This window comes from Centropristis striata, chromosome 20, assembly GCF_030273125.1.
Source record: "Centropristis striata isolate RG_2023a ecotype Rhode Island chromosome 20, C.striata_1.0, whole genome shotgun sequence".
Classification (NCBI taxonomy): domain Eukaryota; kingdom Metazoa; phylum Chordata; class Actinopteri; order Perciformes; family Serranidae; genus Centropristis; species Centropristis striata.
Genome location: NC_081536.1, coordinates 19,670,802 through 19,696,769, shown reverse-complemented (window position 1 = coordinate 19,696,769; position 25,968 = coordinate 19,670,802). Strand labels below are relative to the sequence as shown.

General features: G+C 39.1%; 1 protein-coding gene across 1 annotated transcript in view; it reads left to right on the top strand.

Moving 5' to 3' along the window:
• The window catches only part of lrpprc (leucine-rich pentatricopeptide repeat containing), a 61,891-nt gene extending 38,590 nt beyond the window's left edge, over nucleotides 1–23,301 (top strand). The window contains exons 26-38 of the mRNA XM_059359177.1: nucleotides 873–941; nucleotides 1,055–1,145; nucleotides 1,705–1,847; nucleotides 6,003–6,102; nucleotides 6,984–7,110; nucleotides 10,945–11,033; nucleotides 11,113–11,302; nucleotides 13,361–13,491; nucleotides 13,613–13,728; nucleotides 19,057–19,131; nucleotides 19,379–19,463; nucleotides 20,517–20,659; nucleotides 23,036–23,301. Of these exons, the coding sequence (XP_059215160.1) occupies nucleotides 873–941; nucleotides 1,055–1,145; nucleotides 1,705–1,847; nucleotides 6,003–6,102; nucleotides 6,984–7,110; nucleotides 10,945–11,033; nucleotides 11,113–11,302; nucleotides 13,361–13,491; nucleotides 13,613–13,728; nucleotides 19,057–19,131; nucleotides 19,379–19,463; nucleotides 20,517–20,659; nucleotides 23,036–23,104 (1,428 nt within the window). The 3' untranslated portion in view covers nucleotides 23,105–23,301. The remainder of the gene's footprint in view (nucleotides 1–872; nucleotides 942–1,054; nucleotides 1,146–1,704; nucleotides 1,848–6,002; nucleotides 6,103–6,983; nucleotides 7,111–10,944; nucleotides 11,034–11,112; nucleotides 11,303–13,360; nucleotides 13,492–13,612; nucleotides 13,729–19,056; nucleotides 19,132–19,378; nucleotides 19,464–20,516; nucleotides 20,660–23,035) is intronic.
• Nucleotides 23,302–25,968: the final 2,667 nt, after the last annotated feature.

Here is a 25,968-nt window from a genome sequence, read left to right as displayed (position 1 = left end):
AACTCAGGATGCTCAAAGTGAAGTCGGATCAATGATAGGTATTATGGTTTTGCCAAAAATGCTTTCTGTTCGAGGCCAGAAATTCCAGTATGTCCACCTCTGGCTGCTGTCACTGTCGGAACATTCGACAGCTGCAGGTAATTCTGTTGATTGCTCTGCTCTGATTGCCTTTGATCTTTGCTCTGATTGCCTTTGATCCTTTGATATGATTACAGTTACAGATACACGCATGCGCGCTTAAGCGCACACACTCCTCCAGATACACATGTTTCACACACATACACACACACACACACTTTGAGGTTAAAGGGCATAGGTTGCTGTATAAATAAATACTTGAAGAGGAATGCTTGTTGTAGGTGTGCTCCTTGTATATTATATAGTATCATAACATTACTAGTATTAATTGTTGTGAAATTGTGAAATCTCTGAAGAATCTCATCATAGTGTACACACACCGGCAGTAGCCCCCGTGGCCCTTTCAGAATTTCCCCAGAGGAAATTTTCTAGTTTTTGCTGTTATTTCTATTCATGGGAATTTTGAAAAGGGATTGTTTGGATATTAATAATGCATTAATGTATACTTATCCCATATTTTATTGCCTTTTCCTATAAAGGATAATTCTGTTTTTTACGCAACTTGAACCTAATTTTTGTGGATTTGATTGTTATTTCTATCCATAATAATAATAATAATGATAATTATAATAGTAATAACAAGTTAAATGCTCGAGAACAGGAAACACAGTAATTCCTTGGAGAAAAAAAAGACACCCAGGAGATGTTCAGTGCAGTGAGTTTATCGATATCGATGTTTTTGCTGTCAGAATGCTTTCCAGAGAAATCCTCATCTGTTTTTTTTCTACCTGTAGACCCCTGGGCTGAGGGCACGGCCAAGAAGCCTGAAGTGGTTTGCAGAGAGATGCATTGCATTGAACATGGTAACACACACACACACACACACACACACACACACACAAGCTGAACTACTCAAGGCTACAAATAAAGCAAAAATTCCAACTTAAATTAAACATTGTTGTGTTTGTGTGTATAGATGGAGACCTTGGAGCAAATGTTGGAGATGACAGCCAAGCTGTTTCAGTCCGACAGAGATGAGATGTACTTTTACGGCCTCTGTCTCTGCAGTAAGTCTCTTTTTCTCTTTCATTTGTTGGTGTTTGTCTTTTTTTATTCTATTTCTCTCGGTTTGCAGCCTGCAACTTAACCTCAATCTCCTCTAGTGTCTTGACCTCCCACCTCTGTCTGTGCAGTTGCCTCATTGGTTTGTGTGTGAGTGATGGAGAATAGGATCAGTCAGAAGTAAGAGCAGAAGACATGGTGTGATTGCTGCAGTAGAGAGCCGAGCAGATAACAGTTGTGATTGGAGTGTTAAAGCTGATTGTCAAACCCATTACCCCAACACACACACACACACACACACACACACGCACACACACACACACACACACACACACACACACCTTGTAGTTAGTGAGTTTCCCAAATTACAGCATAGTTGAGGACCAGTCAGTTGATCAGATTAGTGCTTTGATTGCCCTCTCTCAGTATGGAGCGCTTTGTCTGAAATTGCTCTCTGGTGCAGGCTGACTGATGATGAGCTTCAACCAGTATAGACTGACTTTACAACTGTGTGTCATAATGTCCATAAATTACATAAGACCGCACCTTTCCTCTTGCTTCCAGAGGAGACAAATGACTGGAAGAAGGCAGAGGAGATGTGGATGAAGATGCAGGAGGAGAACGTCAATCCCAGGCAAAGGACCCTGCGTTTGCTTGCAGAAATCTTCAAGAATAATGGCCAAGAGCCGCCCTTTGAGGAGCCTGAGGTAAAAATCGTAACATCTCAACGCTCATTAGACGGATCTCTTATTCAGAAGAATACTTGCCAGGAGGTTCCTGAGGGCAGAAAAGCAGAGCAGATAAAGCTGAAAGCAAAGACCAGGAGATTCCCAGGAGGACTCTAAAAGAGCCCGAGGTCAAAGATAACACACAAGCATGCAGCGCTGATGGTTAAACACAAATCACAAAGCTGCCTGTGCATACATTTCTGTCATTTAAATCTTAAATGAAATGTGGTGGAGGTCCCCTTTTGTTATCTTCTTTTATCCTTTAATATTCTATTAATATTTTAAGTCGTCCATCAAGCAAAAATTGCAAATATTCACTTTTTCCAGCTTCTCAAAAGGGGAGAAGTTGCAGTTTTTGTTGTTCTATGCCATTCTAAACACCCATTTTTTTCATTTTGCAATTTTTATTGTACATAAAGCAATTCACAGATGTCACCTTGAGCTCTGGGGAGTTTTTATGGTCATTTCTCTCTATTTTTATGACATTGTATAGGTTTTAAATTGCAGCCCCCCCTTAATATTAGAGTTGTCCTTGATAAATAAATAAAATCGATAGAGCATTTTATTACATCTGTGTGGGAAGTTGCAGTGTTACAGCAGACAACTTGCACATGGATATCAAAACATTAGAACACACGAGGCATTATAGATGACAAAGACAGCAATAATGAAATAACTCTGACAGCTGACTGTAAATGTATTCTGTGAATAATGGAGGTGTTAAATATACTGTGTATACTATCGAAGGTCATTTTGTGACAGATTGAACAATGGGTTTTTGTTTAAATCTTTTTTTTTTGCCCCTCGGAATGTGGTCTTTATTGTCCACCAGGTCATTCATGTAAACATAAAGACAACATGGAAGAGACTTGTAACCTTCCACTCAAAGTGCCCACATTTAGGTGGGAGTCCATTGTCACTTTGGCATTTCAAAATTGCACCTGTGGCTTATTAAACTTGCTTTATCTCAGATTCTGTTTATCTTAGAGCCCTAGAAGGTTAATCAGATGCTGTATTTTCAGCAGGAAACACAAAGAGGTCTATATGTATATACTTTGGGGACTACCAGGGCCCTAAAACCGCCCGTTTTGCCATTTTCTTCCATTTTTGAAGGGCAGTAATGAGAAATCATGGGCACATGTCATAATACAGTGGCAAGAAAAAGGATGTGAACCCTTTGAAATTACCTAGTTTTCTGCATTAATTTGTCATAAAATGTGATCTGATCTGCATCTAAGTCCCAAGTATAGACAAACACAATGTGCTTAACCTAATACCCCACAAACAATTATAATATTTTATGTTTTTAATGAACACATCCATTAAACATTCAAAGTGATGGTGGAAAAAGTAAGTGAACCCTTGATTTAATAACTGGTCGAACCTCCTTTGGCAGCAATGACCTCAACCAAACAGTTCTGATAGCTGCTGATCAGACCTCCACAATGTTCAGGAGGGATTTTGGACAATTCTTTTCTACAGAACTGCTTGGGTTTGGCCATATGGATAGGATGTCTGGTGTGAACGGCTCTCTAGAGGTCATTCCACAGCATCTCTATTGGATTGAGGTCTGGACTCCGACTGGACCAATCCAAAAGGTGGATTTACTTTTTTGAAGTCATTCTGTAGTAGATTAACTTTGATATTTAAGGTCATTGTCCTGCTGCATCACCCGACTTCTACTGATCTTCAGCTGGCAGACAGCCACCCTTACATTAACCTGTAGGACTCCTTGATAAAATTGGGAATACATTTTTCCCTCAATGATGGTAAGTGGTCCAGGTCCCGAGGCAGGAGTGAACTTGGCTGGCCACTTCTAGGGAGAGTAGCCACAGCACTAAATCGTCTCTATTTGTGGACCATTTGCTTAACTGTGGACTGGTGAATACCTAAAGTCTTTGAGGTTACTTTGTAACCCCTTCCAGTCTGATGCAAATCAACAATTCTTGATTGCAGGTCTTTGGAGATTTGGAGGTCTTTTGAGTATTTTTTACAGGGCAAAGTATCTCTACACCTCATTCACATCTCATTTCATTGTTAGGACTCCAAGTTTGCTAATTCCTAACTCCAATTAGTTCTTAATGGAGTCATTAGCCAACGGGTTCACTTACTTTTTCCACCATCACTTTGAATGTTTAATGGATGTGTTCAATAAAGACATGAACTATTATAATGGTTTGTGTGGTATTCGGTTAAGCATTTTGTGTTTGTCTATACTTGAGACTTAGATGCAAATAAGATCACGTTTTATGACAAATTAATGCAGAAAACTAGGTAATTTCAAAGGGTTCACATCCTTTTTCTTGCCACTGTATATTGAACCCTAAGAGTGACTTCCTGTCTAAGGTGCTTTTTTTTAGGATGCAAACAAAAAACCTTCCTAATTATCAAAATTCAGTCAGAACTTATTTTGGGGCAAAAACCTTCAAAAATACCTGTCCTGTAATAATGTGGCAAGGTTCTTCATTGAAGCTGCTTATAATACAAACTGAAGCTGCTCTCCATCATTTATTATACAATGGTCTCTTTCCAATTAATACTGCACAGATTAACCAAAGAGCATGCTGACCCCAACCTGCAATCCCAGGACGTAACCCCAAAAAACCTCTAAAAACTCTAATCAAATGCTCCCCCCCCCCCCCCCTTCTACTTTAAGCTTCTGTTCATTACATGCAGAGGAAACAGGATTGAAGCTCTGATCTGAAGTGTGGTCAATCAGAGCGGCTGGCTGGTGAAAGGAATTACAGCCTGATCTGTCTGTAAATCTGTAATGCCAGACTAATTTAGCCAGCAGCTAAATGCCACCATATGGCTGCCGCTGGATTCCTAGTTACATGCGTGCAAGTGGCCTCGACTGTTCTGGACAAAAAGACTGAAAAAATGGGAAAAAAAGAGCAGAATTTTGCTTTAAATAATACGAGGGCCGGGACTTTAACGCGTTAATTATGATGAATTAATTACACAAAAATGAATGCGTTAAAAAAAATTGACGCATTTTAATCGCACTTATTTTTGCACCGCGGAACGTTTCTCACTGGATGAGTTTCAGGCGGACCGATTATACTGGAGCCCCAACTAACGTTCATGAGTTCAGACAACAACAAACCACAGTGAACATGAACGAAGAAGCTGATGAGAAGAAGATAAGAGAAATTTTGTTACAAATAACGAACGGATGGAAGCGTCGATAAGAGCATGATTGTGTTGCTATGCAACAAGGAATTCGCATATCACCGCAGCACAACGAGCCTCAAGTATCACCTCAGTGCAAAACATATAGCAGCTAGCGGCTAGTGTGGTAGCTAGCGTGGATTGTGTTTTATTTAAAAAAACAGTATTATAGTTTACAGAAGGTCTACCTACCTATAGGCTACCTGAATTTCTGAAATGTACTGTATTTCTAAATATGCTATTGCTACACTTAATGGCAAAAATTGCACTGGTCTGTTGGACTTGAACAAAAATAAACAATATTTTTGTTGCTTAAGCTTATGTATTCAGTCATTTTTCAATGGTATACTAAAAATCCATGTGAAAAAAATTACTTCTCACTGTTCTCAGGTCAAATATTTATATGAGATTGAAATGCGATTAATTTCGATTAATTAATTACAAAGCCTCTAATTAATAAGATTAATTATTTTAATCGAGTCCCGGCCCTAAATACTACATCTGTGCGTCCTATTGCTGCATTCTTCCTCAGCTTTGGTTTGCATGTGATCGCGCTCCAATAGCCCGAAGCGTGATGAGACAGGAAGTGATTGCTGTTGCCTAGAGCATTGAACTTGGTGACCCCTGGGGCTCTTGAGTTGACACCCCCTGCTCCGACACACACACACCCTCTAGCGCACACACACTTTTCCTTTGCCCCTTGGGTGCCAGACCTAATTTGCCCCTAGCCAATACAGCTTAACCCCCTCCCCTCACTGCTACACGGGTGACTGAGCATTAGGGGACCCTGCCCTGCCTGCATGGCATTATTGCACTGTCATACACACACATGTTCATTTGTGTTCTGGCAATGAGCTGTGTTTGTGTGTGTGTGTGTGTATAGGCTTGAATAGGATGTAGTTATAATTTGATGAGGGCATCAGATTAAATTTCATCAGTTTTCTGTGTGTGTTTCATTTACAGACCTGGTACAAAGAACCTGTGGTCAAGACAGCAGCACCTGAGGATCTTACTGATTACAATGCCCACGTGCTTAATCTCTCCAGAAAGGACAAAGTCAAAGGTAAACAGCAGGAGGTCCCAGTGTTGTTATCCCACATGATATAGAGCAAAACTACACATGTATCCTTGTTACTCATTTACTTTGCTGGCCGCTGATTTCTGCTAAGTAGGCAGCATTTAGTGAGATTTTATGCTTGAAGTAGTGAGGGCTGACAGCTCTCAACAGAATCCTTGGCCTTTGGTTTCCATCTGTGGCAACCACTTTTTAACATAAGAAGAAAGGGGACTGCAGCAGCACAACATGCACCCAAAAATAAAGACATTTTTTAATTCCCTGCATTAATTATATTTAAATATTGCTGTTTCTAGAGCCCAACTCAAACCAATGCAAATACTGATTTTAGAGACTTTTTTATGTGGATTGTGCACTGATTTTTCACCACTATATTCTCAAACATAAAACTTTAATATATATAATTTAACATTGTTATATAGTTTACTACATTATACAAACAATGTCAGCCTGGAACTGCTTTGAAAAGTTGGTGTTCAACCTTGGGTGAGATATGATAATAGTTCAAATATGGACATAAGGATGCAATCTTTTCTTGAAGGCATTCATAGTATAACTTGCTGCATGAATCGTTGGATTGCAGTTTTGGAAAGTTAAAATATCTGTTGGGCACATCCCCTCCCAGAGCCTCCAACGGACTTCAAAACTACTCATTGACTGTTTGGAGTCACTTACACCAGATTTCATATGAATTGCACTGCAGTGAAATGAAGATATCAACATTGTATTTTACCACTGTAGCCATATTTGTGAAAGCAGATTACTCTCTTAATTCAACAATATGAAGATTCGCCCAAAGTCGGGTTTTCTTTTTTCCTGTCCAACCTCTTTGACTTTTTTTTATTATTTCTCTTGCTCTCTTTCTGCAGAAGCTTTTCAAACGCTGAAAGAAGCCAATAAACGCGATGCAGAAATAGAGCCCCGCACTTATGATCACCTGATACGCAGCATGTTTGCTCAAGGTTTACTGGAGGATGCCATGAAAGTCCAGGAAATGTAAGTGCCATCTCATTATGCAACGACAAATTACACATTTTGGTCATTTGTCGATTGGTCTTACAAAATAGAACAAAAACACAACTGTTGAATACCAGGGACGAATATTATAGAAAATAGAGTAAATATGTTTAAACTGTCTCAATCCACAATATCAGAGCAAAACATTATCATTTTGTTTTGATTGCTAACTGTCAAAGTTTTATCATAGTCTATTAGTTTTATCACATTTGACACTTGTGTCCTGGCACAAATGATGTAATAACCACCTGTCCATATCAGTTACTCCTTACAAATAATTAACAGCACCTGAAAACCAAGGCCCCAACCCTTTTTATTGATTCGTTCACGTCTAACCTGTTTGGTTCGATTAAAAAAAAAAACTCCGGGTTTATTTGGGCTGGTGTAAAAGCTCTCAGTTGAATCCTGGTGTGACCAAACAACCAAACCAAGATCCCTGTAAAAAAAAATGGGTCTGCTGTCAAGTGAAAGTATGGTTTTAAAAGCTATAATACTAAAAAAATCAGCTGATGATTGCGGAATCTGTTCAGCAAACAATACTGTACTGTAATTGATCTTTAATTGCCCATACACAGACATCGAAAAAAATATTAGACCACCCTTGTTTTCTTCAATTTCTTGTTCATTTTAATGCCTGGTACAACTTAAGGTACATTTGTTTGGACAAATATATCTAGCCAGTTTCCATGGTTTTCTTGATAATGACCAAAATATTTATCAAGAAAACCACTGAAAAAGTCTAGATATCAGTTCTTAAATTAAACTCTTTTGAGATGTTTTTGTTGTTATCATTATATGTGTCCAAACAAATGTACCTTTGGTTGTACCAGGCATTAAAATGAACAGGAAATTGAAGAAAACAATGGTCTTATATTTTTTTTCATGACTGTATATCACCTACTTTTGCTTGTATTTATTTGGTAACTATGGCAAAACATATGCACATCAGTGCAGGTATGCAGGATGATAATCGCCCAAAATTTCCAATCAATGAATTACCTGTCGGTCTGTAAAACGTCATGTTAACTCCTCTTGATCGTTTGTATAAAGTCAGTGTGAACAGAGCTGAACCAGAACTAAAATGCAACTATTTTATTTTTTTCCTTTATTCCTGACCAAATGAACCAAACTGAAAGTGAAGAAATCTTTGCTTCTTTTGTTAGCTCAGATCATGATGAATGAAAACAGTATAAATACAAGAATATTCACCCTCAGGCCAGACAAACTGCACAGCTGTGTATCTTGGTTGTAAACAAAGCAAATTCAATTTGTAGTGCAGTGATTGCTCGGCTACTTTTCCCGCATCTCCTCATTTAGTGGTACCAGGTCACATCAGGCTAAAACTCCATCTCCTCAATAGACATGAGGATTATAAACTGATTGTGTGTGAACACACTCAGCCCTGCTGGATATGAACAGTGGTTCTTACTAAGCCCCAAGATACATACGCTCACGCACGCTTGGTGTACAGATTAATTTTCCGTTTTCTGGGAAGAGGGTGACTTTGGGCAAAAACATCAATCTTCTTCCAATTAGTAATGTATCATGCGTTGTTGTGTTTCGGCGGCCATATCGGGACTTGAGCCTGGAGACAAATGGATGGACAGACAGAGGTATTAGAGATCTGAGCTTAGTGCAGCGCTGATCTTCTGTGTCTTTTTTTTAGGTAATCTCCTCCTTTTTTCTCTATCTCCTTTTGTCCCTTTCTTTATATCACTTTCTCTCTGCAGAGGAAAATCACAGAAGAAAAGTGTTAAAAAAAAAGAGATAATAATATAATGACACGATAGACTGAAAGAAGAGATGCAGTTACTCATTTGTAAGGAAAGGAAAAAAAAAACATGTAAAAACATCCATTACACTATCAGACTCTTCCTTGTTTCCGGGCTCTACATGGATCACTCTCTTATGTTATGAGAAATAATCGTATCAATTTTAGACCCCTGTTTCAACAAGCACGAGGCAATACAAGTGATAACCCATCTCCAGTCTCTGTTTGAATTGGTTTATGGCATCCCTGCCTGGATAAAAGCTTCGTTTATCTGCACTCTAAATGAGAAGTGAAATGAGCTGAGAGGAGTCAGGGAGTGATGGAAATAAGGAGGAAAGGAAGGAGATAAAAAGAGCTAAACGAGGAGAGGAGGGCTTGATTTAATCACGTACGAGGTTAATGAAGATGCTATAGGCATTAATTCTCTGTGTGTTTGTTTTTTGGGTAATCTGTACAGAATTGAGCAGCAGGGTGTTTACGGCCAGATTAAGGGATTGGGAGAGAGTGATGATGATGAGAGGAAGGGGTGGATTCATTGGCTAAAGCACAATAACCCTCGAAGGAGAAGGCGATTGAGAGAGAGAGAGAGTGTGTGTGGGGAAAAGGTGAGCGAGAGACAGCCTCTAGAGATTTTCTCCCACCCCGATAAGAATAACCCCGCTCCCCACTGCTCGGTCTCCACGCAAATCCAGCGGCGACCCTGTTACTGCTCCAATCTCCGCCGTGACCCTGTCACAGCGGCTGCCGGATGCTGCTTGGCCTAGTGTCGCAGTGGCGATAAGGATTGCTGGCCTGATGCTCAATTGAGCGGACGGATTAATCTGGTTGCAGGGCTATAATAACGAATAAAAAAATAAAAAAAGACGGACTGGAGGCAAGCTTGATTGAGGTTTTAGTGGCAAGGAAATGAAAAGAAGGAGGGCTGAAAAGGACACGAAATAGACGAGCAGACGGAGCGAGGGAGGGAAAGTCGGGGGAAAGAAGTGATGAGGAGCGAGGGCAGCTCCTGGACGCCTCAATACGGCAGCATTCAGCCCGTCCCCAGCCTCGTCCTCCCACATAATACGACACACAGATATACAAACACACACATGCAGCGGCTCAGCCGAAAGTAATCAACTGTTTGATGTCTGTATTATTTTCAGGGTTACAGCAAGCGCTTTACAAGAGGCTCAGACTTGCTGTCAATCACATTTGTTCCCATTGTTTCATTTGGCTTCAGCTCCTGTGTTTATCTCCTCTGTGTCTGTAAGGTCTTTCACTTTTCTGACTGTGATGCCTTATAATGACCTGAGTGTAGAAGACTGAGATGCAGAAGAGATATTAAAGGGATATTTCTGATTTTTTGAAGGGGGGTATATGAGGTACTTATCCATAGTGAGTGCATTACCTACAGTAGATGGTGGTTGCTGAATGCAGGATTACCAGTTCGAAAGCAAGCAATTTACTGCTGTGGACAGGGGCAGCAGTAAAATGTATTTTTAGCCACCTGAAAAAAATCACTTGTGTATGCTATATTTAGACCACTTTACCTTGCCATCAGTCATCCATTTCTGACGGGGAATTGAAGCATCTATGTTCTCTCCAAAGCCACTAGACTCCGTTTGACAAAAACATTAATTTTACCTTGCGAGTTGCTGGTCAACCGTTGCCTCGATTGGTTTGTTTGTGCTGTTGTGTGACTTTGGCGAATGTGAACTAAACCTTTAAAACACAAAAGTCACATTATAGCACAAACAAACTAAACAATCGAGGCAGCAGAAAACCAGCAACTCCCATGTTCTGTGAAGTAAAATTACTGGTTTTGTTAAGTGTCTGGTTGCTTTGAAGCGTACATGGATAACCGCTTCATTTCCCGTCAAAAAGGTCAGTCTGATAGCAAGGTATAGTGATGTATAATTCTAAATATAGTGTACACTAAAAAAACAGTGAAGAGGTCAAGAAAAGTCCTAAAAGAGAGATTTTCAACACACTGACACAAATAATGATGTGTAGAGTTGAAAGGTGATACAAACCAAGAACATACTTAATGTCTCTTTCAGAGCTACGTCTCAAATGCCGAACTTTAAGATGAGTGAAGTGGCCAACAATATGCACATCATCACATTCAGCAAGAAAGGACAAGTTGACGGTAAGACATAGACACAGTATGGGTCGACACACACATACTCACATAAATGCACATACTCACTTCTTGCACTCCTCCACAGGTGCTATGGAGAAAGTGAGGTCCATGGTGCAGAATGACAGCAGGCCCTCAGCGTTCGCCATCAGCAGATTACTTACTGCCCTGGCAGACCAAGCCAATCTGGAGGGCATCCAGGAACTGAAGTTGCTGGCAAAGGAGCACGAATCCAGCATGTTGTTCGTCAACAACACGGCCATCGCACACATCAAGAAGTAAGACTGCTGAGCATATATGTAGCGAATCATCAATTGACTTGTGTTGCCTCTTCTTCGAGTTGATACAAAAAACTAAACCACCAGAGTAATTTGAAGGATTGTCTGTCACATAAAAGCAGACAAAAAGGGGCTTTAACTCAGGATTTTGATCATGTTTGAGTCGCATTAAGGCACATTCAGCTTTTCAGATATTACCCTAAATATGACATTTTCAGAAAGTTGTCGTCATATCACCTTTATCTCTAATCCTTACCAAACATGTGCAGTTCAATGGAGTGCAGACAGACAACAGAAAAACAAACAACTGTAGCTGCATGATGCACGAGCAAAACATTATAATTTCAATTTATGACGCAATTTGCAATCCAGTGTGAAGTCTTTTGTGCTATTTTGTAAACTCTGTTGGTATTACTGAGCAGCACAGAGAGATAAACAGTTTAATGCAATAACAGCAGCAGAGTGTGACAAGACCCATGTTGACACGCTGTTAAAGTAAAAGCTTACTGGGCGAGTGCGGTGTCAAGTACAAATAGGAAACACAGGCATAATAGGATTATTCATGGGTTCCTTTTAATGTCATAAAAACATTCATCCTCCACTTCTGCGTTGTCGCTTCTCAAACAACGGAGAACAAATGTATAAAACGCATTGTGCATCAAACTTTCATTGCGCCACTTGCCACATTAGAGCTGTCCCCCAACTCGAGCGGCAGCGTCCTTGTGCCATCTCGGAGGGACAGCAGGAAGTGAAGAATAGCAAGGCAGTCTCACGCCTGATTGGCCATCGCGGTGCGGGCCTGTCAGCTTGAACTCTGACCTCCGGGAGCTGTGCTCTGAGCGGCTCTGACACGTGCGTCCCCGCTGTATCTGAGTCAAGCTGACTGGTTAAGAGCCAGGGCGGAAAAGCAAGCAGGCCCGGAAAGCGTAGCGCCACATTTAGAGGGGGCCCCCGCTGAATTATTCAGACTGTCCCAGTCGCAACAATCAGCGTAGCAATGTTCCCCCACCTCCGAACGCTTTCACATATACATACACAGAGACACACACACACCATGCATGTTAAATATTCATTACGACTGCTGAAGGTGGGGAGGGAGCAGGGAGCGTAAAGTGTTAGCAGTGAGGTCGGGTTGCCAGATTGAGTTGTTTCAGATTTGTAGCGCTTTGGTGTGCAGGCTTTGTTTGGTTGTGGCAACAAAGTGTACAAGTGAGCATCAGGGGAGGAATGAGTTGGCCTACACTCAGTGGGAGGAAAAAATTAAAACTATATCACTTTAATATTAAATTATCAACATTTCAAAGTCTTAAAACAGCATGTGGGAGAAGTGTTTACTGTGAACAGTTTCTCAATATATATAATAAGCATGTTCCTTTCATGAGAGGTCAAATCTCACCATGAAAATGAGTTTGGCTGATTACTCATGCATCCTTTTTTCTCCACAGCTCCTAAAAAGTTGAGACGTTGTCTGAAACCGTCTAAAACCAGGATGTGATCATTTGCTAATCCTCTGTTATATATATATTAAATTGAAAACTGCACACAGACGATATATTTGTTCAAACTGATAAACCTATTTTTCTGAATATTTAATGAATTCATTCATTCATTCATTCATTACACAGCATCCTAACCTTTTTGGAATCGGGGTTGTAACTATAAAGCAAGGAATGTGCGTGCCTGTGTGTCCTTGAAATTTCTCAAGAAGCATCCATCTGACCTCCTTCACACTGAGCAGGTGGATTGCTGGGAACCCAAAGAAGTGCCGTTTTGAATTTGGTGCAGTTTGGCCAGAGGTTGGCATTATAACAAAGGCTCTACATATTGCCTTTGACTTTTAAACTGTGAGACCCTGAAACAAAATTCTCCTTTTCCTGGATTTTGTGGTCCAAACAAATCTATCCATATAACCCATGACCACTTACATCTTGATTTTTCTATAACTATAAAGAGGAACTCCCTCTTTGTGTCTGTTTATTTTTGTATGTATATGCAGCTTTTTGGGTGTAGTTTTGATCTACTCCAATTAAACTAACCCTTTATTTCCTTCCTCTGCAGCGGTGACTTGGATGCAGCAGTGGAGTTGCTTGAGGAATGCTTCACTCATCCAGACAGAAGGCCAAAAGACGGCATTTCCCACGTCTTCAAAAAGGTCTTGGAAGAAGGCAATGACAAAGCCTTAGACAAATGTAAGACACACACACAGACACAATGCATACATGAATGAAATTAAGAATAAGTGATGCAGTCCAGTCCTAAAAACACAGATAATTATGAAACCATTGACTAAATGTGCATGCTGTGTTGCAGTGAGTGCTATGGCAGAGCGGCTAGCCAACCACTTTGACTGCTCCAAACCAGCAACAGACCTGTTCCTCCAGCTGCTCGATAAGGACAAAGTGGAGGATGCCAAGTTCATGCTGGCTGTGAGTATGTGTGTGTGTGCCCCAAAGCTAGAAGCAAGAGACCAAACACATTTGTGTGAAGTATAACTGTATCACAGGCAATTTATAGTCACCAGAAAACCCACGCTGACACTGGGAGAACATGCAAACTCCACAAAGAAACACTGCCTCGCAATGCTACCCTCGGTCTAGTAATGTATGAATTGATTTTGGAATTAATTATGAAGAAGCTGCAAAATAATGATGGTGGAGACACGTATGTTTTTATTTATGTCAAATACTGAATTTGTTTCTTATCACATGCATTAATTTCTCTTCATTTTTGTGGAGATAATGATGCTCTGGGATGCCTTTTAAATTGTGATTTTAACAAAGAAAATTCAAAGATGCTGCCATAGCTGCTATACAGCACAGGTACTGCGCTCCATTATTTAGCTTGGATCTGCACACTATGAGGAGAAAGCTCTGCCAAATGTTTTTTTTTTAATATATATATATTTTGTGACCACTTTAACTAAATTTTAAATCATCTGGAGCATTTAGTCCCAGTGCGCACTTCTCTCTCCATTTGAGTGTCTCACTCTTGACTAAATTTTATATTAAGACATCAAAGTAATTAAAATCTGCACCAATCAACAAGGGAGCTGGTGATGCATTCGTCCACTTGTCAGACCCAAGTGATGATGGAGACGCTCTTCCGCCACAACCGTTGACTTATTCATCCGGCCTCACATTTATGTCAGGAAGTGCTTCCCCACGTTCCACCAGTGAGTCTGGTGGTCTGAAATTGGCCTCCTACTGCTTCACTTATTTAACACAGTTCATACATTACAGCTCGATGACTTTGCATTGAGCCTGGGGACATGAATATGTATAAGGTAGATGGGTGAGAGACGGAGGGTGGATGGAGGCAGAGAGAGATAAGGAAATTCTCAGAGAAAGACACAAACATGCAGATTAAACCTCTCCTCTCTCTAACAGTGATTATTTCACTCTCACTTGCAGAGCGATTACTCCTCTGTCTATCGGCTGCGTGTTTGTAGAGAGCACACGCTAATAAACACAAATATATTACTTACCGCCGTAATTTACTACACTTCACTTTTTAACCTAACCTAACTAAGTCCTCTCATCTTCCCCTTGATAACTGATATTCAATATTTATAAATCATAGTTTTGCAGCAAAAATAGGTCTAATAAAAGCATTCTTTGGAAAACGGATAAAAAAAATCTGAGTAGTTAGTACACTGAATATGGAACCAAAGGTCAGTTTAATATTTAATTTCTAAATATTATTGTAATATACAGTGAAACAGGATATTAGTTTTCAAACTGAAATTGAATACCACTTAAAATGCATAAAAAAATAAATAAGCCTATGAAAAAACAAACAATCATATGGCTATGAAATAAATTCTAAAATTATCAAATTTGAAATGATGAAATAAAAGTCAGCTGGTGTAAATAAAAGTAGTCCGTTGAAAAACATAATTAAAAAAGCAAACATTTTATCTTTTTTTTCTCGATTATTTGATTGGAATAAGTTTACTTCTTTATATATTTATATTTGCATGTATTTATACATTTATATATACATTGATTTTTATATTCGTTTATATATATTTTTCAAATGTTTTTCAGGATTTAATATTTATAAATATATTTTTTCCATATTTGGCATATGTTTATGTATCTGTTTATTTAATATTTTATTTAATACTTTTATAGCATTCCTTAAATCGCAGTAATTCCAGAACACAGTATGAGATTGTGGCAGAGACAAATGTAGAAAATGGATCCATAAAATTCTCTGTTACCATGAAACATCTAAAATGGTATATATTTTGTGTTTGGGCCTGGCTTTGTCTTTTTATCTTTTATTTACTAAGTAGGTCAGTTTCAACAGCTCCTCTGAACAGTGGGGAAGACCCACAGAGAAAAAAAACAAAACACTCTGACATGAAGGCGACGTGTGTCTGCTCTTCATTCCTCCCTGACAACTCGAGTGATTATCCCTCTCAATCTTTAAACAGGGATGTCTGACTGGCATGCATGTTAATGAACAGATACATTACTTACTACTCTCATCTTCATCACTATTTAAACACAAACTATGGATTACATGATTTTAAAGCCATAATATGCTTCTGGCTTGATATGCATCTTGGCTCATTTTTCCCCCACTTTCTCTTCATAATGTAGAAGATATAGATGATTGTTGTACAACTTTAAAGAGTTTAATCGATGTCTACAACATAGAAACTTGGCAGTCCAACATAAAGTTGAAGTTAACAGTGAATTGTCAGAAGGACTGAGTTTTGGTTAGATGTCCTTCCAAATTTTGCAAGTTTAGAGTGTTTAAGGGCATAGAACATTATTATGCAATGCCTTAATTACATCTCATAAGTCATTGCAGCAAGTTTTGGGTTAAACCATTTGTTACATAGATTTGGTGCTACATTAATTTATTAATTTTTTTACCACTCAAATTCATGAAAATGGTCAAAATCCCCTCCAAAATATTACATCAAATGCATATGGATGGTACCAATGGATTCCTTAGGTTTTCTAGTTTGGTATGATGCCAGCATTTTTCACTGTGGTGTTAAAAAAAGAGTCTGCCACAGCCTCTTCAAGTCAGTTATGTCATCCTGGCTCCTGCAGATCTCAGAAGGTAAAAAGATTGAATTTAAAAAATGCATGAACATGTATGTAATTACAGAAAAAATCTAAATAAAGACAAAAAACAAATGAAAGCAATGAACACAACAAATAGTCAAGTTTGCACATTTAAAAACAACCTCAGTTAATCGAAGTGCTACAAGTGAGCTGCACAACAAAAACAAGTAAATTAACATCAACAAAATCAACAAAACAATTCAAGGCAATACCATATGTGCACACATCTAAAATGCAGAATAAAACTTGCAAAATCAATAAATACAAAATAAAAGATTATGAAATATTAAAACCATTACGAATGACCAGACCTATCTTAAAAGTTTAATTTAACATTAGAAAGCTGCAGAAAACAACAGCCTGCTTTTAAAGACGGTTAGTTAGTCAGCTCATTATTGGGATTATTAGATTTTAAATCTTGCTAAGAACTGAAGATGATGTTTTAAGTTAAGTTGCTCTGGAAAACAACATGCCAATAGTTGTAAGTGTAAATGTGTAAGGTAACAAGATGCCACGCCTCTTTAACCACTGTACTCATGCAAGACGTGTAACAAGAAAACAAAACTCCAGGAACAAATGCTCAAAGTCAAACTACAAAGACATCTCATTACGAAGACATGTTCCCCCATTTGTCTTAAATTTGTGAGTTCAGACTGATGTGACCCTGGCTAAACTGGCGTGCTCCTTTTTGCCCCTCATCACGGCCTGTTTTTGCCTTCCTGACTCCCCCCTCGAAGCCGCTCTTGCAGGGTCACTGGAGGGTAGCGGCCCAGCAGCTCCATCCCATCATAAGTGAGGCAGGACCAAAACTCTGAAAAGCTTTTAAGTAGGCAAGCAGACAATAATGATGACGAGGCTATCAGGAGAGAAGGAGGTGAGGTCGGTGGGGAGCAAGAGGAGAGCGAGAGGGATGAAGTTAGTCATTAAGAAGTGAAACGGTGACAGAGGGGAGCAGTGAGGCAGGAGCTTTACGTACTCGTCTACAACTCTGCATGTCTGTGTGTTGGGTAGAGGGGGGTCATTGAGGAAAAGAAGCAGGCATTCCCTGGGTATCCAGAGCTTTTAGGCAATATGTGTGAGGAGCACACACACACACACACACACACACACACACACACACACACACACACACACACTCGGTGTAGCGAAGGGGCGGGGGGCAGAGGAGAGAGTGAGTGAGAGCACGGCGCAAAGTTGAGTGAAGTGGCATAGTGTTGGTCTAATTGCCTGATTGTACTCAAGCCGTTCTGCCGCTTGGTGACTCCGAAAGAAGGCAACTTTGTGTGTTTGTGTGTGTGTGTGTGTGTGTGTGTGTGTGTGCGTGCGTGCACGTGCGCCCGTCCCGTTAAAAGCCTCACAAGCCACTCGCCTTTACTTCTGTACGAGGTGCAGAAGGAGTGAAACACGTTAGTTTACGACTGGCTAGTAATCGGACCTCATTGCTGCTCAGCCAGGAGAACACACTCACTCAGTCAGAGCATTAATGCATCTCCTGCACGCACACACACACACACTTTAACATGCATACACAGGCAGTATATTGTATGTCTGCTTGCATGTCTTCAGCATAAGCAGTCATGCACAGGTTAAACCATGAGAATTTCTATGTTTCGTTGCCATATTTTAATATATATATGACGTTAAATAGCTCATTTGTGGGGGTTATCAGCATCACTTTCTACTGCCTTTTTACCTAAAAAAAAAATAAATAAAAAAAAAGCAGCCATTACAGTTACAATCCAAACTTCACCTTATATTCCACTATTTAGTGTTTCCTCACACTCATATTTAGGGAGATATTCGCTAATCACAATTATATCATATGGTTATAAATGCAGGAGACAGGAGTTACCGATTATAATATGATGAGTATAATTTACAAAAATGTTAAATTTATTTTTTGGGAGTTTTTAATTTTAAAGTTTTGGCAGTGCACTACAGAATATATTGTCGAATGTATTTTATTTATTGAATATATGTGTAGTAGGTTTTTGTAGTGGGCCGATGTTCCAACATTAATTATTTCAATTTATTTGTATTTATAATTTATTTATACATTTCTTTTTTTTTTATCAGATTTTCCATTAATTTCTTGTTTTTCAGTAAAATTTTCAATAAATACATTTTTTTTTTCAAGTCGTTTGACATAATCAAGCAGTACTAGTTTCAGCTAAAGAAACAGACAAACAGAAACATTATCAGGTATCATTATGTGTTTATGTTGAACAATAAATATCTTCCAGGCAAGTTTTTCCAATGGTTTTTTTATTTTTCTCTCTTTCCTGTTGTATATCATCTCTTTTCCTTCCTGTCCAGTAATTAATTAAAGTCTTAGAGGAGACAGTCGTGCAAAGAACAGCTCGGACTCTACTTATACTTCCACAAAATACTCGAAATGCCCTTAAATGTGACTAAGTGAGGATAATTATGCTTTCCGATGTGAACAGTGCTGTGCATTTAAATTCATAAAGAAACGAGTAGTTTTTAAATCCATAATTAACCTTTTTAACCTGAGAGTGGGTTTGCGAGTGTTTGTATGAATGTGTGGGTGTGCTGGAGTCAAGTGTGTTTATGTGCCGAGCAAAGGTTAGAGACTCTTCATCACTTCAGGAGATCTCCCCTCCCCTCATGTTATAACACGTTTCTTTTGTCCCTCTTGTGTTGCTGCAGCGCTGTAACGCTGTGGCTGAACAGACGGGGCCCCTGATGTCCTTCATGGCTAGAAATGCTCAGACACCTGGACAGGTAAAGTCTCACATTCTTGTCTTTAAGTTGCAGCTTCATCGGTGCATAAAAGGTAGCCACAGTTTTCACCCTCTGAGGCTGAAATTTGCCATGGAGGTCAAGTGTTTTTGAGGTTGTGTGTGTTTAAATGCGTAGATGCATGCATGTTTTTGGTTGAAGCTATTGCAAATTCATGCTTGTTCAATAATAATTTGTGTGCTATTTCCCATTATTCATTTTACTAACATAATCATATTTTTGTGTACAGTTGGGAAAGATCAAGAACCTGCTGAGCCTGATTCCAGACTTCACAGAGAAGGAGGTGGTATATGCATACCTGATGAAATGTCATGGTAAGACACACACTTACACAAGGCCTGGATGGGGCTCACTGTACTGTGGCTAAGTCAACATTACCGGACACATTAACAATGCATCAGGTCAAGGTGTGTGTGGGTGGGTGGATGTGGACAGACATTCAGGGGTTAGAGGAACACATGTCCTCTAATGAGTTAGCTGGCCTGGCTAGCCTAGCGTGCTAATCGTAACACAGTCCACCACTCAACCTTTTTATCTTCCAGCTTTTTTTTTTCCTCCTCTCTCCATCACTTCTTGGCCTCTCCTCTACATTTTTACTGATGCATATCTTTTCTTGTCCTTAGTTTTTTTTGTCCTCTCCTCTTCACTTCACCTTCTCACCCCTTCGTCTCCCCTCTTTCGTACCATGTCACAGCAGAGACAGCGGACATGACTATTTAATTAGCATCAGCTGGCTGGTCGGTCAAGGCAGCCATAAGGGACACAATTACAAATGCTCTGCTCACCTCTCTCCACTTTTTTCTTTTTTCTCTTTGAGGTTTTCTTTTCTCTTGTTTTGCTCTATTTTTTGACAGTAGTGACTTTCCTTTTCACTTTTGGATTTTTGATACGCACAACCACACACAGTCAATGTGTTTCTGAATGTAATTTAAATTTTTAGAGGGAGATATTATGCAAAGTTACTGATTTCAGAACAATTTTGAAATGATCTGATATTTAAATGTGGGTGAAAGTATGTTTCTGTATAGAGACTTTATCTTCATAAGGTATTTTTTGTAAACTGCTTTAATTGTACAAGAAGTGGAGGTTTCATGCTATTTCAAAGCAGGTAAACTCAAAGTTAGGGCAAAATTCTTTCTTGCAGAATTCAAGATGTTCTATCATTGTAAATGCATGGGTAGATACAAGTATTGTACAGTACGAATGTGCACGGGAGCAATTAATAATGAGTAAAGAAGGTGGAAAATTACACAATTGTCCCAGCACCAATAAATGTGACAAACTTTTTTGTGTACAGGCAAATAAGAATTTGACATGTTGATGTTTGTCTCATTTCTGACATTTTCTCTCCCCATGTTGTCTGACAGATGTAAATAAGGACCTAGAATCAGCGAAGGCTCTGTATGAGCAGATGCAGGAGGAGGGGGTAGTCGCACAAGAGCTGACACTCAAACGGCTGGCTGTGCTTTACCGCAATGCAGGACAGACAGTGCCCTTCACTGAGCCCCCTGTGAGTCTCACTCACTCACAAACACACACGCATGCGTGATAACGTGATAACGCTTAAGGATGTTGGTCAGAATGTTTTTGGATGTACTGTTTTTGAGAAAGGTTAAACATCTTTTTTTTTTTATTTCATGGGAACTTAAAGTTCTTTTAACTCACAAGTTATGTTGTGCTGATCATCACCTATACACCGGTATCTCATCCAACAATGCCAAAAAATTTTGTTTTAAGGTATTCTTAATGGTCTTTAAGAACTTATGCATCCAATGACCGAATAATAGTATTGACACATGCCTGCTATTGGGATGCATCAGCTCGATCGCGGGGTCGAGTCATCAACATGACACATCACCATTTTTTTGATTATCCCTCGATTGCGCAAAATTTAAAGTTTCAGATGTCTTCATCAAAACAACAGAACAGCAGTAAGATTGATTTTCCCTGGACTGCAGCCAAAAAAAACATGATTTAGGAAAAAAAAACAGATACTTGAGTTTGCAGATGAACTCTTCATTTGTTTTTTTGTGAGTGTGCTTGAAATCACCAATTCAGATAACATGTAATTATATTACTGCAAGTTGATACATTTTAATGCTATTCCTACCTTACACTAGCACACAGTGAAATACACACACAATCAAAGTACATATATTGTGTAAGGGAGATGGTGTCACTGCAATAGCCCCCCTCTGTTTCCCCTCTGTGTTTTTGAGCATTTCAGCACATAGCACATTTTGTAACTTGATGTAGCCTATTTCGGGCAGAGGAGACACACACACACACACACGCACGCACACACACACGCACACACACGCCCTCTCAGCCCCTGCACTATAAGGTGCTGTCCCCTCGAGGCAGGTGTAGAAAGGAGTCCACCTCTTTTCTTCCCATCACTCACCTGCGGTGCAAAGATAGAAGGAGAAAGAGGGATGAAGGCGGAGAAGCTGCTGCATTATTCACTGGATGTCAGGATAGTTAAGTGATTGCTGTGTTTCATAAGCAAAGAGGAGCCGGAGGAGTTGCAAGGAGAGGGGAAGGTGAACAGTTGTGATGTTCAGAAGTTTCTTTTAAACATAGGTAGAAACCCACCTGTCTTTGTTGCTCCCCCTCCTCTCCTCTGCAGCTGTTTCAAGGGTGCTGCACCATGATGACGACAGCATGAATAGAACGTACAATAGATTTGTGCAAATGGTTGATGGTCGGTTTAAGGCTTACTTGGATGAGACGGGGACAGTTTCACCTCTCTATTTATCCGATTGGACAATGGAAAATAATGTATGATATTGGGACGCTTTTCCAGTCTGAGTTGGAAGTTTTTTCAACTGGAAACATTCAGGGCGCACCTGCAAAAACACCATTATGAAAAGGAATTTTTGTGAATCAACCATACCCAAAAATGAAGTAAAACAGGTAGCTTTATATTACAGTTTAGGGGTATCAATTATTTGATCTACTTTATTTGTCAATTAAAATCGAGCAGTTCACACATTTTTGCAGTAGTTAAGATTTTGCTGTTAAGATTTCTCGTTAAAACAAACCCTACAGAAAAAAAGAGATTTATTACAAGAATATGCAAATGTTAGTACATGTTATAATCCACAACTGTACAGTGTCAACAGTTCTCATGGGAACTACTTCTTCAGTAGAAAGTAGTTCCAGTGTTTCAGTGAGACTGTTTCTGTAATGCAATGTTACAGTACAGATTTATTTTTGCTTTGAGCACCAGAAATTAAACATTTAAACAACACACTCCCCTGTATCAGACTGATATCTCAAAACCTGGACAAACAAAACCAAATCTAGAGAGGATAATATGTTTTTGTAATCAGGTCAAACTGACCCTTTTGAAAGTGTTTCAACCTCCTGTCGGGACCTCTCCCTCTCCTTCTATAGTGAACACAGCTATTTATCAGCATTAATTACTACATTAATAAGCAAAGGTACAATGTAAAACGCGGGCGTAATCTGCAGAAAAGCTCTCACCTTCTCCCCTCCAAAAAAAAAAACCACCCACCACAACACTTTGTCTGGATCAAAACACTGATTAATTAGCCATGAACACAGGCAGAAGGCGAAAGAGTGTGTTTGGGGAGTGTGCTGCAAATCCCTAATTTGTGTATTAATGGGGATTTAAAGATGAAACGAGACAACCTGGTTGGAGAGTGGAGACTATTTAGACAGACCCAGGAGAGCTCCACTGCTGCTTAGTTTTGGAAAGAGGCGAGATAGAAACACACACACGCACACGCACACACACGCACACACACACACACACACACACACACACACACACTTTCAGCATACAGCCTTTCTATATTTGTGGCAGGTGAGAATTTATTAGTTTGTTTTGATGCTTAATCTTCTTTCTTTCTCTTTGCAGAATTCCTTTTCTTTTTATGTAGAACAGATGAAAGAGAAAGCCAAAGCACAGGAAACACATGAGGCATAAAGATTCATCCTCCTTTCCTCTCCTCCATCCAGATGTTTTCCTTCTTTGTCCCTTTCTTTTTTCTATAAGTTGTCCAAACTGAAGTGTTGAGTATTGTGTGATTCTGTTTGCTGCGCTATTGATATTAATAATATTAAAGATGATGATGAGAATGTAAAGGATTATTCATGCTAATAAATGTCACATTCTGACTCTGAGTCTTTGTTTGTTTTTAAACGTAATAAGTGGCACAATTATTATTATTTTTTTAAGGAAGTAGGTAAAACATTTGCGGAGCTAATTACATTAACAATAGCTCAGCTACATTGAGGTGTCCCAGTGAGTAAGGCTGGGCAATTAATCGAAACCAACATTCAGAACCTCTAACCAAAATAATCTTGCCCATCATGATTTATGTTATTTTTGTGGCAGTGTGACGTGACTACAATCTGCGACATGGAAGCAACATAGAGGAAAATTCAAACACAGAGCCAACCGAGCAACTCTGAAAAATGGCATTTCCGTTCGTTTGGACACATTTTGGCTTTAGGGAAGACGACAACAAACAAAGTCAAATGTAAACACTGTCGAAAAACTGTTGCAAGAATGCAAGTTATTTTTTTTCTACTGTACATTAAAGCTGTGACGATTTCATTTCAGGCGATACTTAGATTTCAGTTTAAAATATTCAATAAATAACCAAAGAGTTAATTTATGTTTTCTTAATTTCTTTAAATTCACAGATATGCATGCTTTCATTTGAAATAAAATACTCCGGCTTTAATAGTTGAGCATATTTACAGTAGAGACCATGCTAGTGAACTGTGAGGAAAAAAACAATCTGAGGTAAAATGTTAAACTAGAAAATTTCCTCTGGGGAAATTCTGTGTGTACATTATGGTGAGATTCTTCAGAGATTTCAAACAATTAATACTAGTAATGTTATGATACTATATAATATACAAGGAGCACACCTACAACAAGCATTCCTTTTTAGTATTTATTTATACAGCAATCTATGCCCTTTAACCTCAAAATGTGTGTGTGTGAGAAACGTGTATCTGGAGGAGTGTGAGCACTTAAGCGCGCATTTGTGTGTGTAACAAAAATCGCATAAAGTTACGTGTGTGTGTGTGTGTATCTGTAACTAATCACAGCAAAGATCAAAGGCAATCAGAGCAAAGATCAACAGAATTAACTGCCACCAACTGCCAATGTCCCAGAACAGTGGTGGACAGACTGGAATTTCTGGCCTCGAACAGCAAGCCTTTTTGGCAAAACCATAATATCTATCATTGATCAGACTTCACTTTGAGCGTCCTTAGTTCTTCCTGAACGTCTACATGTTTTGTTTTTTTTAAAGAAAAATGAAAAAATAGCTTTGTTAGAGCGATCTAAAAAAAAAAAAGTTACATCTCCCTTTTTCATAAATCTTTTTATGTGTTTTTAATATGGGAGCCAATGAGGCTGTTGGTGCCTGTTGGTGGCGCATCTGTGCGTCCTACACCCAAACTATAACTCTGACAGGGATCCTCCGAGGATTGTGAGTGAGAAGACAAATTTTCCTACGTTTCTATGTATAAATTATTTCTGAGTGTGTCTGAGTGGAATTTACAGCCTGGAGCACATTTTTCAAATTTAGTTTTTGACAATTTTTTCTCTTCCTCTACACTCTGGCAATGACATCACACACTGTGATACGAACATTCCATGCAATAATTAATTTTAGAATTTCTCCAAAAATGATCATGGTCATTGAACAGGGATTGATAAAAACCTACATGACCTATCGAAACGTGGATTAACACACCGATATACAAGACTTGTGTCTACTGTCTACTAAGTTTAAATGGAGTCTCTAGGTGAAATTATGCCGGAGAAGTAGACGTTTAAAAATCTCCAATTATTGTTCTTTTTCGCTCATTTTTTTTTTGGCCGTCCCATTCACTTCAATGCAAAATTTTGGCCAGTTTCAATTCATATTCCGTAGAGAAAAGTAATAGCACACCGATCCCGATCAAACCGCACGTATTGATATATAATTTGTTCTGCAACTCTTTGAGTTGTAGGACTAGTAGCGGGACGAAATTGCGTCCAGAAGAGAAAGAAAAAAAATCCACAGTATAACAGTAGTGCTTGGTGCGATTGCACCGTGGCCCTAATTAATCATGATATTGATATGAGGTCATATCGCCCAGCCCTACCAGTGAGTCTGAATTCACATTAACAGGGCACTGAAACACAGAAAAAGTAGAATGCAGTTGGGTTATCAATGAGTCTGTTTTCCCACTAAGACAACACACAACTACAGTCTCCTGCAATTCTAAATTAAATATAATGGATATATATATACTCAATTATAAATACTCATCTTTACAGTGTGTTTATACAGTACAAGAAATCAGCATGCATCAATCTGCAACTTCAGAATGACACATTACGTCCGATTAGTTGTTTTGTTTTTTTCTAGCTGTGCACCTCAGTGGTGAATGGTAGTGAACTTCATAAAGTATTTCAACTTATTTTTTACTTTAAAGTATTTCTATTATACACTTTACTACATGCAGCTCTCTTATTTCGCAGTATACTAGAGTTATGACAACTTTCCCGCGCTGGCACACAGGATGTAAGCATTTTACATCAATCAGCCAGAGCTAAAGGGGATGAGAGAAAAGTTTGGGGTCTAAACACTTTTTCCAACATTCCTATGTGCATAGTATTGTGGAAGAATAGTTCATGTCAAATTAGGCAAAAATTGTCGGGGGTTTTGTATGCTCACATACTTTATTATGTCACTTTTCTGGTTTGAACACAGATTTAGTGAGGTTTATGGATTTGGGACGCAGAAGATTATTTGCATCAGTTTGATTCAGCATTGATTTTTT